Genomic DNA, 16394 nt, shown 5'->3' on the forward strand with positions numbered 1-16394 from the left:
ATGCGTCCCCAAATGATGTGTCCCCAATTGTGCACCGTGCTCGGATGGCCCTGTGCACATCCAGGACAAGGTGTGGGTGTGAGCCCCCTCCCCAAAAACCTGCAGCCCCCCCAGGGGGTGGCAAAGCCTTTGCCCCAGCCCCGTGGCCGTGTCCCCCAGGCTCCCAGTGTCACGGGGAGGGCAAGGCCCCTTCCCGCACTGCCCTTCCCCAGGAGGAAGCCGGGCTCTCAGCCGCTCCTTCCCTGCGTTTCCTGGCTGCCTTTTGCCAAAAATCCCATCCCAGGCTCATCCTGGGGTGGGGGCTGCGCCGTGGGGTCAGCCCCCACCACCACCCCAGCTGCAGCAACCCCTCTCCTGTTCCCCCCAGACCCCCGGAGCGGCCCCAGTCCATGGGGTCTCTGCTGGGATGGGGTCTGGGGACGTCCCCCCCGAGCTCCTGGCGTGCGGGGCACGATCCCCGGGGAGCCCTCGGCTGCGCACGTCCGGCTGCCGTGCGCCCGGGGCTGCTTTGAAGCAGAGGCTTTGAAGGGTTTGCCAGGACGGGGCGAGCAGGAACAGCCCCTGCCCTGCTTCCACAGCTGCTGGCACCGCTTTCCGGGGTGGGTTTGGGGTCGTGCATCATGCCCGCAGCGGGGTCTGCGCCCTACCCATGGCTCTGCGTCACCACGGGGGGCTTGGGGACAGCAGCGCCGTGTGTTGGACGCAGCTTGGGTGAGCCCCAGCAAATTTGGGCTGGGCTCTGGGCCACGTCTGCAGCCCCCGAGCTCGGCCCCGTGTCCCCAAGGCACGAGGGGACCTTGTCCCTGCCCAGAGCAGCCGCAGGAGGTGGCGGTGGTGGTGGCAGGGCCGGGCGCGCTGCCAGCCTGCTGCCTCCCTCACCCACGTGAGCCCAAGGTGCCCAAGGCTGGACTTTGTCCCTGCTCCACCTTGGCCCCCCCCCGCTGCGTGTGCACAAGGCAGGGAGAGGGGAAACGCAGGGCTGGGGGGGGGAAATGCCTGCGTTGGAGGGACGCAGCGAGCCGTGACCCCGCGTCCCGCCAAGAGCCAGGTCGGCACGCCAAGAGCCGAGCCAAGCACGCCCGCAGGAAGGGGGCGAGCGCTGCTGGCCCCACACACGAGCCCCAATCCCTTTTGGGGGGGGTCAGGGGCTGCTGTGGGAGTGGGAAGGGGCCAGCTCTGCGCCTGGCAGCACCCCGCAGCTCGCTGCATCCTCGCCTTCAGCCGGTGCCAGGGCACTGCCTGGCACAAGGACGGACCGGGGACAGGAACGGGACTGGGACCGGGGGTGTCCTTCACGCCCGTGGCTCTGCTTTGTCCCCCGGGGTCTTGGAGAATTCGTGACTCACTCTGGATTCCTGTCCGCCCAGTCACGGAAAGGAGACAGCCGGGCTCCGGGCCGGACCCAGTTCCTTCCTGAGGCTCTCAGCAGCGCTCAGCCTGGCCCCACGCCGTGGCCTCGCTCTGCCCAAGGCCGCGCTCGCAGGAAAATCCACATCTGAGAGCAGCAGCCAGGCACCCGGCGGGATCCCAGCACAGGGGGGGCTCTTTCTGGACCCTCCTGTGGCTGCCCTGAGCACCCCAACACCCCCCTGGTGTTGTGCCCACCGGGCTGGGGTGCCCCAGGCTCTCAGCACCCCCCCCCGAGCCCCCGCAGCCTCCCCCCGAGGCAGGAGCTGGGCCCGGGGACCCGGCTGGCCTCCTGCTGCTCGCCGTGCCTCCGTCCTGGCTGCTGGGAAGCATCTTCGAGGAATCCTTTGGCAGCGGCCTGGGGATGCTCCTGGGGGCCAGAGCCAGGCGGCGAGCCCTGAGGCTGCCAAAAATCCCGTGGGGGGGGACAGGAGCTATGGGGTGGGCAAGCCCTGGGGGTGCACAGCCCCTCTCCCCCTCCGGCCGGGGGTCCTGGCGGTGGGGACGTGGTGCTGGCACCAAGTGACACTGGCTGCATGCCCCGGGTGCTGTGGGACATCCCGGGCTCACACACATGCAGCAGCCGGGCTGCTGGGCGAGGGGAGGGCACCTGCACCCCTCTGCACCCCCCACACCCTCCCCAGGCCACAGGGAGCCCCGTGCTGGAGCGTGGTGTGCTGGGGACCCCCAGCCTGGGAAGGACGGGGCAGGGGGCTCAGAGCTCCCTCGGGACCACCTTTACCGTCACCACCTCCCTCTACACGACCCCCACAGGCCCCCCCAGTAGCCCCCCACCCCCCCAGCTTGGTCCCCCACCCGTAAGGGGCAGGGGACACCGGGGCGCTGGGACCACCGGCACCGACCCCGTTGCGCCCGGGCTGGGACAGCGCAGCGCGGCCACCACCGCCCCCCCCTGCGCCCCCCCCAGGCCTATCCCGGTCCGGCCACGATCGCGGCTGCCCCCCGGCACTTTCCCGGCCCCCCCCCGCCCCCCCCCCCCGGGGCGCGGCTATAAGGGAGCGGCGGGGCCGGGGGAGGCGCTCGGCGGCGGAGGCGGCGGAGGCGCGGAGCGGAGCGCACGGCGGGGCGGCAGGTAGGGGGCTGGGGGGCAGCGGGGGTCGTGCCCCGGGACCCCCCCGCACCGGGACCCGCTCCCTCTCCCCGAGGGCTCCCGGCAGCCGCGGGCTGAGCCCGGGGAACTCAGCGCAGCGCCCGCAGCCGGGGGCGCCCCCGGGTCCCCCCCCCTCCCCGTCCTGGCACAGCCGCGCCCCGGCTGGGTTTGGAGCGGAGGGGGCACAGGGCTGTGCCCCCACCCCCGGGGATCCCCTCTTCTGTGGGGGTTCTGCTCCTGGAGGGTGGGTTTTAGGGTCTGCTTGGGGAGCAGCACCCTGGAGGGAGGCGATGTGGGGGGCGTCGGGGTGGGGGCACGGGGCTGGGAGCCGGGACCCCCGCTACGGAGCTGCTTGGAGGTCGGGGGGGAGCTGGGAAAGGAGAAGGTTTGGGGATCACGCACACCACCAGGGGCACAGCCACCTTGGGTGGGGACAGAGCACCCCCAAAATTCCCCCCGTTTCACCCCCCATTACCCCCCCAGCTCCCACCTGCCGGGAGCAGCTCCCCCGAAGGGCATCGGTGCAGGGGCTGGGGTCGGTCCCCTCTCACCGCCCCGTTCCCACAGCGGCTGCAGGTTGGGGACATCGCGGGCACCATGCGCCTGCCCTGGGCCCTGCTCTGCCTCTGGCTGCTGGCGGGGGCGGCCGGGGCTGCCCGGGCACGCACGCGACGGGAGCTGGCCCCCGGCTTGTACGAGCACGGCGTCTACGATGCCGGCGGCTCCTACTGCCAACGAGGGGACGTCTGCTGCCACGGCCGGGACGACGGCTGCACCGTGCCCTACCTGGACACCATCTGCTACTGCGACCTCTTCTGCAACCGCACCGTCTCCGACTGCTGCCCGGATTTCTGGGAGTACTGCCTGGGCATCCCGGCCCCATTTCCCAAAGTTCAAGGTGAGGCGCCCCTCCCCAAATCCGCCCCCCTCATGGTGGGGTTGGCACGGGTGCCCGATGTGTTGGGTAGCACTGCGATGACCACGGAGTCGTGCTGGATCCCACAGAGCTCTGGAAACCCAGTGCAAACTGGGCGGGCTGGGGCTGGGGTCCCAGCAAAGGGGCTGGAGCAGCCCCCAGCCCAACTCGCGCAGCTCTCCGTGGGGCAGGAATGCAGGGGGGGGGCAGCGCTGGGGCGCGCACCTGCGGGCAGAGCCGGGCCGGATGGTGCCGGGGTGCCCCGGTCATGTCTGGGGCACGGTCCTGACTTCACCCGGGTGGCAGCCGTGGCATGTGGGGGCGAGCCGGGACTGCCCCCGCCGCGCAGCACAAGGCTCCCTCTCAAGTCCCCGCGGAGCAGAGCCAGCTCCGGGGATCAGTGGCCCCTTTATCCCAGCCCCGCCAGGCTGTGCGTGCGAGGCCGGCTGTGCCGGGCAGCCCCAGGCTTAACCCTCCTGGTGCTGAGCCTCTCTGCCCAAATCCTGCTCCCCAACCCCGTGCTGGTCGGGCGCACAGCTCCGTGGCTGCTCAGCACCTTTAGGATTTCTGTTTCATTTCCCTTTGGTGTTTTTTGGGGGGTGCCCGGCAGGACCCTCCGCAGCCGTGCGCTCACCCGGGCTCTCCTCTCTCCCACCCAGGCTGCGCCCGTGCCGGCCGCACCTACCCCAGCGGGGCCACGTACCGGGAGAACTGCAACCTGTGGTGAGTGCCCCAGGGGCCGTGCCAGCACCGGCAGCACCGGCTCAGCACCGGGACGAGGCCGGCAGGGGCTGCCCGCAGCCGGTTGGGGCGCGCGGGGCCACGCTGGGTGGCGGGGGCCGGTGCCAAACGCCTTCACCCTGGCGCATTCGGAGCGCAGAGCCCGGGGCTTTGGGCTGCTCCCAAATTTCAGCGCACGCCTCGGTGGGAGCCGCTCGCTCGTGGGGCAGCGTGCGGCCTCGCAGATGTGGGTTGGGGCTGCCGGGGCTTCTCCGCTCCTGGCCCAGCTTGCCCCAGCCTGCTGCGGGTCGGGGTCCGGCCCCGTCCTGCTCCGCTGCGTGCCGGGAGCTCGCTGTTTGTGCTGGCGGGCGGCGTGGGGTTTATCTGGAAAGCGGCTGCGGAGGAATTGCTGGCATCCCGGAGCTGGGGAACGAGGAACCTGCGGGCGCAGATCTGCCCCGAGACGAGGAGCAAACATACCTGGGCGGGCTGGCTCGGCACGATGCGGCCGATAAGGGGGGGAATCAAAAGGCTCCGGCTGGGGTTGGAGCGCGCGGCTGCGTGCCCGTGGGTGCTTGCACGTGCGTGCCGGCGCGCCTGCGTGCCCGAGCAGCCCGCTGGGGCTGGAGGTGAGAGGCCAGCCCGCCCCGCGCAGCCGTGCAGGAGGGCATGGGCTGAGCCGAGCCCTCCCCGAAGCCACCCGGGACTTTTTCAGGACCGTGGCGTGGAGGCACGTGGGGCTGGGCGCCGTTCCCGAGCTCCCCAAGGGAGGTCGAGCCCCCCCCCAGAGCCCTGTGCTCAGGGAACTGGTCCCTGTGCCGGGAACTTTCCCTGCCCAGCCGGTCCCCGGGGGCTGCGGCTCCTCTGCCAAAATTTTCTTCCCCCGCACTTGGAACACGGAGAGCAATTCCTGCAGTGCTGCGCTCTGACCCGGTCCTTGCCTGGCTCCGGCAGGGCCGGGGCAATTAGGAGAAAAAATTCAAAACCTGGGAGACGCAGACGGGGCTGGGGCGCAGGGAGCTGCTGAGGGTGCCCGGCTGCACCCCAAATCTGCCCCCGGGGGGCTCCAGGCGCCCGTCCCCAGGGAGTGCATCTCGGGGGGCTTCTCCCACTGCCTCCCAGCACTTGGAGGGGGCTGCGCGGGGCAGAAACTGGGGGGGATTTGCACCCCCTGCTCTGAGCCTGGCTGTGCCGAGGGATTTACCCCCTGCATGGGGATGTGGGGGCCGGGTTGTGGTGGGAGCTGGGGGCTGGGTGGCTGCTCGGGGACAGGGATGGGGACAGGGATGGGGACGCGGATGGGATGGGAACGGGGACGGTGCCACCGTCGGGGCGCAAGGAGCAAGGAGCGGGTGTGTTGGGGCTGCAGCCAGGCTCCTTAAAAGGGAAGAGTTGCCGGGAGCTGTGCCGGCCGGGATGCCGAGCATTGCTGGCCACGCCGGGGGGGGGGGGGGAACGCCACCGGGGGCTCCCCGTGGGGACACGGCCCCCGCCACCCCTTCCCCAGGTCCCCCGTGGTGCTGCCGGCCCCGGGTCCCCCTCCCTGGGCTGGTGTCCAAGCCCCGCTCTGCTGTTTGCAGCCCTGGAGGGTTTTTGGCTGATTTTCCATCCCATACCCTGGGGGGGGGGACTGCAGGGACCGGGGAGGGTCAAGGTTTGGGGGGGGGGACACAGCCACTAACCCCCCCCAACAGCAGCAGCAGCCCCCTGCCCTCGGTGTCCGTGGGTCCCCGGCTAAGTGGGGGCAGCCCCAATGTGGGGACCCCCCAGTTTGGGGTCCATGGGGTGCTGCCCCCCCCCCAAACTGACCGTGCTGCCCCCCCCCCAGCACCTGCAGCCCCGGCGGGCAGTGGCAGTGCGAGGACAACGCCTGCCTCGTGGACGGGGACCTGATCGATGCCATCAACGGGGGCAACTTCGGGTAAGGGGGCAGAACGGTCCCAAATGGGGACGGGGATGGGGATGGGGGTGCCCCCCCCTCGGTGCTTTTGGGGTGCCCCTGACACCGCTCCCCTGCAGCTGGAGGGCCGGCAACTACAGCCAATTTTGGGGGATGACGCTGGAGGAGGGGATCCGCTACCGCCTGGGCACCTTCCGCCCACCGCCCACCGTCATGAACATGAACGAGATGCACGTGAGCCCTGCGCCCCCCCCGTGTCCCCCCCCCCAAAAAAAAAACAAACAACCCCATGGGGAAACTGAGGCACGCAGCCCCTTGCCGAAAGCGTCCCCACGAGGGGCTCGGCACCCGGTGGGGAGGCAGGGAAGGGGCCGTGGGGGGGCATGGGGGGGGGAGCCGGGGGGGGGCTTTTTGGAGACGGCAGCTCAGCACATTCCCCCGCGCCGCTGTTGTTTTTGCCCCGCTGCTCCTCGCTGCGTTCCCATCGGAAAGCCGGCCCCGAGGCTGCTGAGTCGGCACAGCCCGGGGGGGGGGGAAGGGGTTCGGTGCCCCCCCGAGCTGCAGCCGAAAGCAGCCCCCGGGGGAAATGAGGGGGGTGGGCAGCAGACGGGGTCCCCAGGGGGGTCCCACTCAACCATTAAATTGGGGGCTGTGGGGAGCAGCACGGAGCATCCCAAGGGGTGGCCTTGCTGGCACCGGGGGGGCTCTGCCCCTGCCATGCCACGAACCGGGACCCCCCCCCGAGGCTGGGAAGCCCCCCAGGAGCGAGCCAAGCACGCGGCGCACACCCAGCACCGTGGCCTTGACCCCCCCCCGAGGTTTAATTTTAGCGTTTCCTGCTCTGGGCTGGGCTGAGCTGGGTGCCGCAGCCTCCCCAGGAAGGCTGAGCTGTGCGTGGCCAGGGCGGGGGCACTGTCCTGTGTGTCCCCCCCCCCGAAAAGGAAACGCCGGGCGTGAGTCAGCCGCGGGGGTCAGGGAGGGCAGCGCCAGACAGGGGCCACAAGGAGGGGGCCCCCCCCTGAGCCCCCACTGGCACCCGAGGCCGGATGCTGGGGGCTGGCACAGCTGAGCCCAAATTTAGGAAAGGAGATGGGTCCTCGGGGGGGGGGCACTTATATCCTGGTTATACTTGATCAGGGGCTGGGGGGGTCCCCAACCCAAGGGGTCTGACCCCATGATGTCTGCAGTGGGGCTGGGGGTTCAGTGCGGGGCTGTGGGGTTGCCCTGGAAGGGGTGTGTTTGGGGGGGGGTCCCCGTGCCTTGAGCACCCCCCCCCCCGCCTCCGCAGGTGCCCATGGACTCCAACGAGGTGCTGCCCCCCCACTTTGACGCAGCCACCAAGTGGCCGGGGATGATCCATGAGCCCCTGGACCAGGGCAACTGCGCCGGATCCTGGGCGTTCTCCACGGCTGGTGAGGGGCACTGGGATGGGGTGGGCACAATGGGGTGGGATGGGATGGGCACAGTGGGTTGGATGGGTTGGGATGGGCACAATGGGATGGGGTTGGATGGGATGGGATGGGCACAATGGGATGGGATGGAATGGGATGGGCAAAATGGGATGGGGTTGGATGGGATGGGCACAATGGGATGGGCACAATGGGATGGGATGGGATGGGATGGGCACAATGGGATGGGGTGGGATGGGATGGGATGGGCACAATGGGATGGGATGGGCACAATGGGATGGGCACAGTGGCATGGGATGAGCACAATGGGATGGGATGGGATGAGTTGGGGTGGTCTCTGGGGACAGGGACTGGAGGGACTGGAGCCCAAACCCATGGAGGTGGGAGCAGGGCAGGACCCCGGGGAGCTTTCCCCAGCCCTGACCCCCCCCCCATGTGCTCGCCCCCAGCCGTCGCCTCCGACCGCATCTCCATCCACTCCATGGGGCACATGACGCCGTCCCTGTCACCCCAAAACCTCCTCTCCTGCGACACCCGCAACCAGCGGGGCTGCAGCGGGGGGCGGCTGGACGGGGCCTGGTGGTACCTGCGCAGGAGGGGGTGAGTGGGGATTGGGGTGGGGGGGGGCGGGGGGCTGCCAGCCCTGCTGGGGAGGGGATGGGGTGGGATGGGATGGGATAAGCACAATGGGATGGGCAGGATGGGATGGGGATGGGAATATGGGATTGGGATGGGATGGGCAAAATGGGATGGGATCTGATGGGATGGGATGGGTTGGGATGGGGATGAGGATATGGGATGGGATGGGGATATGGGATTGGGATGGGCACAATGGAATGGGCACAATGGGATGGATGGGATGAGGTTATGGGATGGGATGGGGATATGGGATTGGGATGGGATGGGCACAATGGGATGGGATGGGGATATGGGATAGGATGGATGGGATGAGGATATGGGATGGGGATGGGGATATGGGATTGGGATGGGATAGGATAGGCGCAATGGGATGGGCACAATGGGATGGGATGGATAGGATGGGATGAGGATATGGGATGGGGATGGGGATATGGGATGGGATGGGATAGGGATATGGGATTGGGATGGGATAGGCACAATGGGATGGGCACAATATGATGGGATTGGGATGGGCACAATGGGATGGGGATGTGGGATTGGGATGGGATGGGCACAATGGGATGGGATGGGATTGGCACAATGGGATGGGCACAATGGGGATGGGAATGGGGATGGGATGGGATAGACACAGTGGGATGGGATGGGGATGGGATGGGACGGGGCCAGGTCCTTCTCCTCCTCACGCCCTCTCCCCTCTCTCAGGGTGGTGACAGACGAGTGCTACCCCTTCACCAGCCCCGACAGCCGGCCGGCGGCCCCCCCCTGCATGATGCACAGCCGCTCCACGGGACGGGGCAAGCGGCAGGCCACGGCGCGCTGCCCCAACCCCCAGACCCACGCCAACCACATCTACCAGTCCACCCCCCCCTACCGCCTCGCCTCCAACGTGAGCACCCATGGGACCGGGGCTGGGGGGGGGCAGCAGGGGAGGGAAATGGGGGGGACACCCGTGGCAACCCCCCCTTGGGGCAGCTCTGCCCTGAGGTACCCAAGTGGGATTTGGGGCATCTCCAAGGGGGTTTGGGGTCACCCTGCTGGGTGCCCCCAGGTGCCCCCTGGGGTGCTGGGGAGGGCAGAGGCTGGGGGGGGGCTCTTCCCTGGGGGGGTATCCGTGCCCCCCCGGTGCCAGGCAGCTCCGTGCTTGCAGGAGAAGGAGATCATGAAGGAGCTGATGGAGAACGGCCCCGTGCAAGGTGAGGACTGAGGGCACTGAGCCCTAAATTTGGGGGGGGGGTCTGCCACACGAGGGAATGGATTTGGGACAGCTCAGGACCGGCTGTGGGGCTGTGCCCCCCCCCCCAGGTTGGCTGCTGAGCACCGTCCCGAAGCCCCCCCCTGCTCATGAACCTCCTTGATTTGATTTTTTTTTAATCCCCTCCCCTGGCCGAGCCTTGGCACAGCCGCGGTCCCCTGCCCTCCTCCTGCTCCTGGGGGGGGGGGGGATGCTGAGCTCTGGCTGCTCGGTGCCTGTGTGTCCCCCCCAGCCCCCCCCCCAACTCTCTGCTCCTGCCCGCAGCCATCCTGGAGGTGCACGAGGATTTCTTCCTGTACCGCAGCGGGATTTACCGGCACACCCCCGTGGCCGAGCGCAAGGGGCCGAAGCACCAGCGGCACGGGACGCACTCGGTCAAAATCACCGGGTAGGGGCTCGGGGGGGGGCTCGGGGGGGGCTGGGAAAATGGGTGGGGGGGGGCTGGAACTGGTGCTGGTGGTGCTGGTGCTGGTTTGGGGCTGGAGCCGGTCCCGGTGCCAACAGGGACCCCGAGCGCATGGCGCTGGGCACCGGGGGCAGGACCCAGGGTGGGGGGCGCGCTCCTCCTGCCCCCATCCCAACCCTTGGGAAACGAGAGGGGGTTCACAGCCCCCCCCAGGATCACAGCACGAGGTGGGTGGGGGGCAAAAATAGGTGCACCCCCCCCATACCCCCAAAAAATGGAGCCTGGGGGGGGTCCCCACTCACCCCCTGCGCTCCCGCTGCAGGTGGGGCGAGGAGCAGCTCCCCGACGGCCAGACCCTAAAATACTGGGTGAGTATTTTTTTGGGGGGGGGCACAGGCCTTGTGCATCACTTGGGGGTCCTGGGGGGGGTCCAGGCACTGAGCTGAAGCCGTGTCCCCCCCCCCCCAGACGGCGGCCAACTCGTGGGGCAGGGCATGGGGCGAGGACGGGCGCTTCCGCATCGCCCGCGGCGTCAACGAGTGCGAGGTGGAGAGCTTCGTGCTGGGCGTCTGGGGGCGCGTCGGGGTGGAGGACATGCCCCACAAATGAGCCCCCCCCTCCCCACAACCCCCCCTCCGAGACGGCCTTGACCACCCCCCCCCCCAGACCCTCCCCAGCCGGGGTCAGCTGGGGTCATGCCCCCCCCCCCCCCCCGTGACCCCAGCGCCCTGGGTGCTGACGCAGCGGCTGGGTGCATTGGGGCGTGCATGGGGTCGGGGGGGGGGGAATGAGGCCGGGGGGGGGCACCCCGCTGCCTGTGGGATTTATTTGTTAATCCCCCCCCCCTCTGGGCTCGGCGGGCTCTTTGTTGGCAGCCGGGGGCTCTCCAAAGGCGGCCCCCCCCTGCCCCAGCCCTCCCCCGGCCCCGTTATCTGCAGGGGGGGGGCTTCAGTGGGACCCCCCCCCTCCAAAATATTGTCCCTTATTCCCCCCCCCTAATTCCCCATGTCCCTTTTGGGGGGGTAGCACGGCACCACACAGCCGGGGGGGTTCCTCCGTGCCCCCCAGGGCTGGAGGAGCCCCCCCAAGGGCTGAAGGAGCCCCCCCAAGGCTGGGTGCTGCTGGCACCCAGGGGTGGGGGGGGGGTCCCCTGTGCCCCCCCCCCCGGTTCGTCCCAATGGTGCTAAGGGCTTTTTGTGCAGGGACGTGGCCCTGGGGACCCCCCCAAATGTCCCCATGGGGCCGCAGCTGGGTCCAGAGCAGCCTCACAGCCCCCCCCCCCATTTTTCCTTCCCCCCCCCCCCATGCTGGGCTGTACTTTTAAACTTTTTTTTTTTTGGTCGTTTTCATTTTTTTTTGTATTTATTTTGCTTTTTAATATTTGTAAATAAACTCCTGGAAGCCTCCCGGCGGGCGCGTGCCCCCGAAGGGTGCGAGCTTGTGGGGTTGGGGATGGGGAGGGGGGGGTCAGGGTTTGGGGAAAGGGGGGGGGGGCAGCACCTGGAAGGGCTGCGGGGGCCTGATAAGGGCTGCGGGGGCCTGATAAGGGCGGCTTTGTCCGGCCGTTTTCCTGTTTTGTTGGCACGCCGTGACCTCGGCCGCGGGCTGTGGGGCCCCAGGGATCAGGGGCTGGATGTGTGGGGGGAGAGGGTGAGGGGCTGGGAGGGGGTCTTGGGGTTTTTTTTGGGGGGTCCCAGTGGTGAGAGACTCAAAAGTGAGGCTGGGGGTGCGCAGAGCGCGTGTGCTGGGGCTGGGATGGTGCCCGCACACGGGTCTGGGGTCAGCTCGCGCGTGTGGCTGTCCCCATGGGCATCCCAGCCCCATCCCGTACCCATGTCCTCGTCTGTCCCAGTCCCACATCCATCCCATAATCACATCCATCCCAGCCCCACTGTCCCCATCCCCATGTCCATCCCAGCCCCATGTCCTTGTCCGTGCCATGCCCCCATCTACGTCCATCCTGTCCCTACATCCATCCCATACCCCCATCCACCCCAACCCCATCCCAATATCCATCCCCACATCCATCCTGTCCCCATATCCAACCCCTATCCACATCCACCCCAACCCCATCCCAATATCCATCCCGGATATGTCCCGATATGGGACATATCCCGATGGATATGTCCCCATATCCATCCTGTCCCCAACCCTATCCCATCCCCATATCCACCCCATCCCATCCCCATATCCATCCCATCCCCAAATCCATCCCGTCCCCATTCCCCTGCCCACCCCGTTCCCAAATCCCAGCCGCGCCCCAGCAGCTCGGGGAGGTGCTGGAGGGGCCGTCCCCGCCCCTTTATTTTTCGCATTTTCTCCTTTTTTTTCCTCTTTTTGGTTTCGATTTGCAGTCAGCTTGGCTCAGACCCCACAGCCCTGCCTCTGGTCCCCCCCCGGCGTGGAGTGGGGCGGCACCTGGTGGTGGCAGCCTGCCCTGCACCCCCCCCCCCCCCAAAAAAAAAATCCCCTCCCAAAATAAGCCAGAAAGGGCCCGGCTCCAACTATTTTGGGAATTAGCTGGGGTTACTGCAGCAGTCCCACACCTTTGGCTGAGGGTTAGAAAAATCCCAAAGCCCAGGCGGTGCTTCCGAGGGAATCAGAGTTTACGGTGCTCGAAAATCTCCCTTTTTGTAGAAAAAATCCTTCAAATATGTGGAAGGAACGCGGCCCTCACACCCCGCTCCGAGCTGCTTCCCATTAAGGGAAATTAAACCCAAAATCGCAGGGATGTCAGTCCCGGAGCAGGGGAAGGCTTCGTGCTGCTCACCTCTGCTTTCTGGCTGTGCCTCAGCAGGGGAGCAGGGCACGGCTTTTGCTGTAAATTAGGACAAAAAAGGTAAAGAATGAATTTTATGGAAGGGAAAGGAGGCGTCCCACAGCGGTGCCTCACAGCCCAGGCAGCCCCACAGCTTTCCTCCTGCCTGGGGCTGATCCTGCCCCCCAGCAGCAACACCAGGGCTGTGGGTACGGGAAATCCATGGCCCCCTGGGGTTTTTTTTGGGGGTCCAGCACCCCACAAACATCCCAGGCAGGAGCGCAGCGCGTGGGGTGCTTTATTCCAGAGCTGCACAACGAGGCTGGCACCGCTCCCCCGCCCGGCTTCCAGGGGCAGAAAGAAAATCAGGAGACGTTGGCAAGGAGCTGGCCCTGGCTTCCTAAACAATTTTGGGTCTGGAAAGGGAAAATCCAGGTGGTCCCTGCAGGCATGGCACGGGCTGGCTCCTGGTTTGGCCGTCACACCTCATGGCAGCAGAACCGTGCGGTGGCACCGCAGGGATTGGGATCGGGAGCTGGGAGGCACCAGCACGGTTCTGGGGGGGGTCCCGGGGGGGTCACAACATGCGGGTGACCACCATGGTGAGGAAGTCCTCGTAGCTGAGGCGCACGTTGCCCAGCAGCGCCGTGTCCTTCTCGCGGAAAGCCTCGGTGGTGCTCTGCAGCTGCATGCAGATGTGGATGAAGCGGTCGAGCTGGATGCTGGGCTCGGGAGACCTCGGGGCGTAGCGGGCCAGCAGCAGCTGGCTGAACTGGGGGCTGAGGTTGTAGCCCAGCTGGGAGAAGGCTGGGAGCGAGAAGGACTCGGGTTAAACCCCCCCACCCCAAAAAAAAAAAAAAAGGGTGACAGCCCCGGCTCGTGCACGCCCATCCCCACCACGCTCCAGGATCACCGTGGGAGGAACCAAATCAAAGCCCAAATTCCAGGGATGTTTCTCTCCCATTAGCTACACACGCCCAAGGGCTCCTCCCAGTGCAGGGCAAGGCTTTGCCACAGCCCTTTGGGGGAAAAACAGGAGAAAGGGATTTCCTAAAAATTGGGGTTCCCAACAGGGCTGGGCTGCAGCTCCTCAAATCCTCCCCTCCTCGGGTCCTTGCTCTGCAGCGCCGTGCAGGGGACACGGGGAGCTCGGGGACACCCAGGAGCTTGGGGACACCCAGGAAAGCAGCAGCAGGCAGAGCAATAAACCCCAGAAAACCTGTGGTTGGTGCCCCCCGGCCCTCGCCCACCTTGCTGCAGCTCGCTGAAGCTGATGGAGCCCGAGCCGTCGCGGTCGAACTGCTGGAAGAGATTCCTCCACTGCTGGATGAAGCGCAGCAGGGCTGAGAAGCCGTAGACGTCGATGCGGCCGGAGCGGGACCTGTCAAATGTGTCTGGGGGGGAAAAAAAGAAAAAAAAAGGAAAGGAAAAGGAAAAAGGAAAAAGAAGGAAAAGGGAAGAGGAAAAGGAAAAAGAAGGAAAAGGGAAGAGGGAAAAGGGAAGAGGGAAAAGGGAAGAGGGAAAAGGGAAGAGGGAAAAGGAAAAAAAAGGGTGGTGAGGAGCGGAGCAGGGCCGTGCACCAGTGCTCCCAGTGCTCCCAGTTCTCCCAGTTCCCCCAGTTCCCACTCACTGATCATCAGCAGGCAGGTGTCGTCGCTGAACGCCGTCCAGTTGGAGTTGAGCAGCGCCTGCTTCAGCTCCCGCACCGAGATGTGGCCGCTGCCGTCCGCGTCCACGGCCTGGAACCAGGCGAAGGCTTCGGGATCCACGCCCGGGGGGGGGGCACAGCCTGTGGGGGGGGGGCACCGTCAGCACCCACCGGGTCCAGGTGGGATCTGGGGGGAGCAGGGGGGGGGTCCCTGTGGATGGACTCACCTGGGGGGGCAGCCCCACCGGGGGGGTGCCCGTAGGGGGCTCCAGGCCCGCTGCCATACGGCCCGGCACCGGGACAGCCCTGGGGGGGGGGGGGAAACTGCATGGTCAGGGGGGTACCGGGACCCCCCCACCGGGACCCCCCCGAGACCCCCAGGACCCTGCCCTGGGACCCCCCTGGGCCCTCCCAGGGTCCCCTGAATCCCCCCCAGCACCCCCAGGCCCCGGCCCCGGGACCCCCCAGGAACCCCCAGGAACCCCCCGGTCCTTTCCTGGACCCCCAACCCCCAGCCCCGAGCCCCCCCCCGGTCCTCCAGGGACCCCCGAATCCCCCCCCCGGCTCCCCCAGACCCCAGCCCCGGGACCCCCCAAGACCCCCAGGGACCCCCCCGCGCCCCCAAGGCCTCCCCGGGCCCCCCAAATCCCCCCAGGACCCCTCCGGGACCCCCAGGCCCCAACCCCGGGACCCCCCAGGAACCCCCGGGACCCCCCGGTCCTCTCCGGGACCCCCCCGGGACCCCCGAACCCCCAGCCCCAATCCCACTCAGTCCTCCGGGGACCCCCGAATCCCCCCCAGGACCCTCCCGGACCCCTCTGGGACCCCCAGACCCCTGCCCAGGGACCCCCCCGGGACCCCCAGGGACCCCCCAGTCCCCCCAGGACCTCCCCGGGCCCCCCGAATCCCCCCCCGGACCCCTCCGGGACCCCCAGACCCCAGCCCCGGGACCCCCCCGGTCCCCTCAGGGACCCCCAGGCCCCGGCCCCCCCCCCCCGGGACCCCCCCTCACCTGTCCCGGAAACGCCGCCATGATTCCGCCACCGCCGCCACTGACAGTGCCCCGCTTCCGCCTTCTGACGTCACGAGCGTCCCGCCCTCCCATTGGTTGCACCGCGCGGTTGAGCCCCGCCAGGTCCCGCCCCCGCTCCGGGTGTGGGCGGGGCCTCCTCGGGCTTAAAGCGGCGATGGGGATGGGGGGGAGTGGGGCCCACCCGAGAGGGAGGCCTCGGGGTCGGGGTCGGGGTCGGGGTCGGGGTCGGGGTCGGGGTCGGGGTCGGGGTCGGGGTCGGGGTCTTTCGAGCCCTCCCAGGGTCTGCACCAGCCCAGGGTCCCCACCGTACCTCCACGTCAGGCCCAGGATCATCATCACCATCATCATCATCATCATCATCGACATCCCCACCACCACCATCATCCCCACCATCATCATCCCCATCATCATCTTCGATATCATTGACATCCTCATCATCAACACCTTCCCCATCATCATCATCATCATCACCACCACCACCATCACCCTGATCAACAGCCCATCATCATCACCACCATCATCCTCATCATCACCACCACCATCATCGTCATCATCATCATCATCATTGACATCCCCATCATCACCACCTTCCCCATCATCACCATCACCATCACCATCATCATCATCATCGTCACCATCATCATCACCACCACCACCACCCCCCAGATCATTAACAGCCCCCCCCATCATCATCATCACCCCTCTCATCCCCATCCCCACCACCATCCCCATCATCATCATCACCATCACCATCATCATCCCCATCATCATCACCATCACCATCATCCACATCATCACCAGCCCCCCACCACCATCACCACCATCATCGTCACCATCTCCATCATTGACATCGTCATCGTCACCACCATCACCATCATCATCACCCCATCCACCATCCCCATCACCACCACCATCCCCATTGACATCACCACCATCATCACTATCATCATCATCACCATCACCATCCCCATCGTCACCACCCCACCCACCACCCCCATCACCATCATTGACGTCCCCAACACCACCACCATCCCCATCGTCATCACCATCATCATCATCATCATCATCACCATCATCACCATCATCATCATCATCACCATCACCATCATTGACATCCCCACCACCATCCCCATTGTCATCACCATCATCACCGTCATCACCATCATCATCATCACCACCATCCCCATCATACCAC

At 67.1% G+C, this 16394-nt stretch overlaps 2 protein-coding genes across 3 annotated transcripts; one reads left to right on the forward strand and one right to left on the reverse strand.

Moving 5' to 3' along the window:
* The first annotated feature begins 2339 nt into the window (after window positions 1-2339).
* Window positions 2340-11188, forward strand: TINAGL1 (tubulointerstitial nephritis antigen like 1). Of its 2 annotated transcripts, none has more exons than XM_068658000.1 (12): window positions 2340-2500; window positions 3086-3416; window positions 4094-4157; window positions 5983-6075; window positions 6174-6288; window positions 7343-7466; window positions 7913-8063; window positions 8805-8988; window positions 9232-9295; window positions 9619-9742; window positions 10083-10128; window positions 10229-11188. In XM_068658000.1, exons 2-12 carry the CDS (start codon window positions 3116-3118, stop codon window positions 10367-10369), a joined length of 1407 nt encoding a protein of 468 aa, XP_068514101.1. In that variant the 5' UTR covers window positions 2340-2500; window positions 3086-3115; the 3' UTR covers window positions 10370-11188. The 2 variants fall into 2 exon arrangements, with proteins under 2 accessions (XP_068514101.1, XP_068514102.1); XM_068658001.1 differs by having other exon boundaries at window positions 2341-2500; window positions 9250-9295.
* A 1412-nt stretch (window positions 11189-12600) lies between these two features.
* On the reverse strand, window positions 12601-16199 carry PEF1 (penta-EF-hand domain containing 1). Its single transcript, XM_068657999.1, has 5 exons — window positions 15179-16199; window positions 14394-14472; window positions 14149-14307; window positions 13769-13912; window positions 12601-13325 (listed from the first exon to the last, which is right to left on the reverse strand). The coding sequence occupies exons 1-5, from the start codon at window positions 15992-15994 to the stop codon at window positions 13096-13098; spliced, it is 1428 nt and encodes a 475-aa protein (XP_068514100.1). The 5' UTR covers window positions 15995-16199; the 3' UTR covers window positions 12601-13095.
* Window positions 16200-16394: the final 195 nt, after the last annotated feature.

The sequence above is a fragment of the Anas acuta genome, chromosome 21, assembly GCF_963932015.1.
Source record: "Anas acuta chromosome 21, bAnaAcu1.1, whole genome shotgun sequence".
In the NCBI taxonomy this organism is placed as follows: Eukaryota; Metazoa; Chordata; class Aves; order Anseriformes; family Anatidae; genus Anas; species Anas acuta.

What these genes read in the sequence shown, in the direction of transcription:
- TINAGL1 (XM_068658000.1), top strand. Translation starts at nt 3,116, where the DNA reads ATGCGCCTGCCCTGGGCCCTGCTCTGCCTCTGGCTGCTGGCGGGGGCG. An exon ending in ATCAACGGGGGCAACTTCGG is followed by an intron (nt 6,076 to 6,173) that starts GTAAGGGGGCAG and finishes GCTCCCCTGCAG; the next exon opens with CTGGAGGGCCGGCAACTACA. An exon ending in TGGTACCTGCGCAGGAGGGG is followed by an intron (nt 8,064 to 8,804) that starts GTGAGTGGGGAT and finishes CCCCTCTCTCAG; the next exon opens with GGTGGTGACAGACGAGTGCT.
- PEF1 (XM_068657999.1), bottom strand. Translation starts at nt 15,994, where the DNA reads ATGATGTGGATGATGGTGATGGTGATGATGATGGGGATGATGATGGTG. An exon ending in CACCTGCCTGCTGATGATCA is followed by an intron (nt 13,913 to 14,148) that starts GTGAGTGGGAAC and finishes TTTCCCCCCCAG; the next exon opens with ACACATTTGACAGGTCCCGC. An exon ending in CTTCAGCGAGCTGCAGCAAG is followed by an intron (nt 13,326 to 13,768) that starts GTGGGCGAGGGC and finishes TCTCGCTCCCAG; the next exon opens with CCTTCTCCCAGCTGGGCTAC.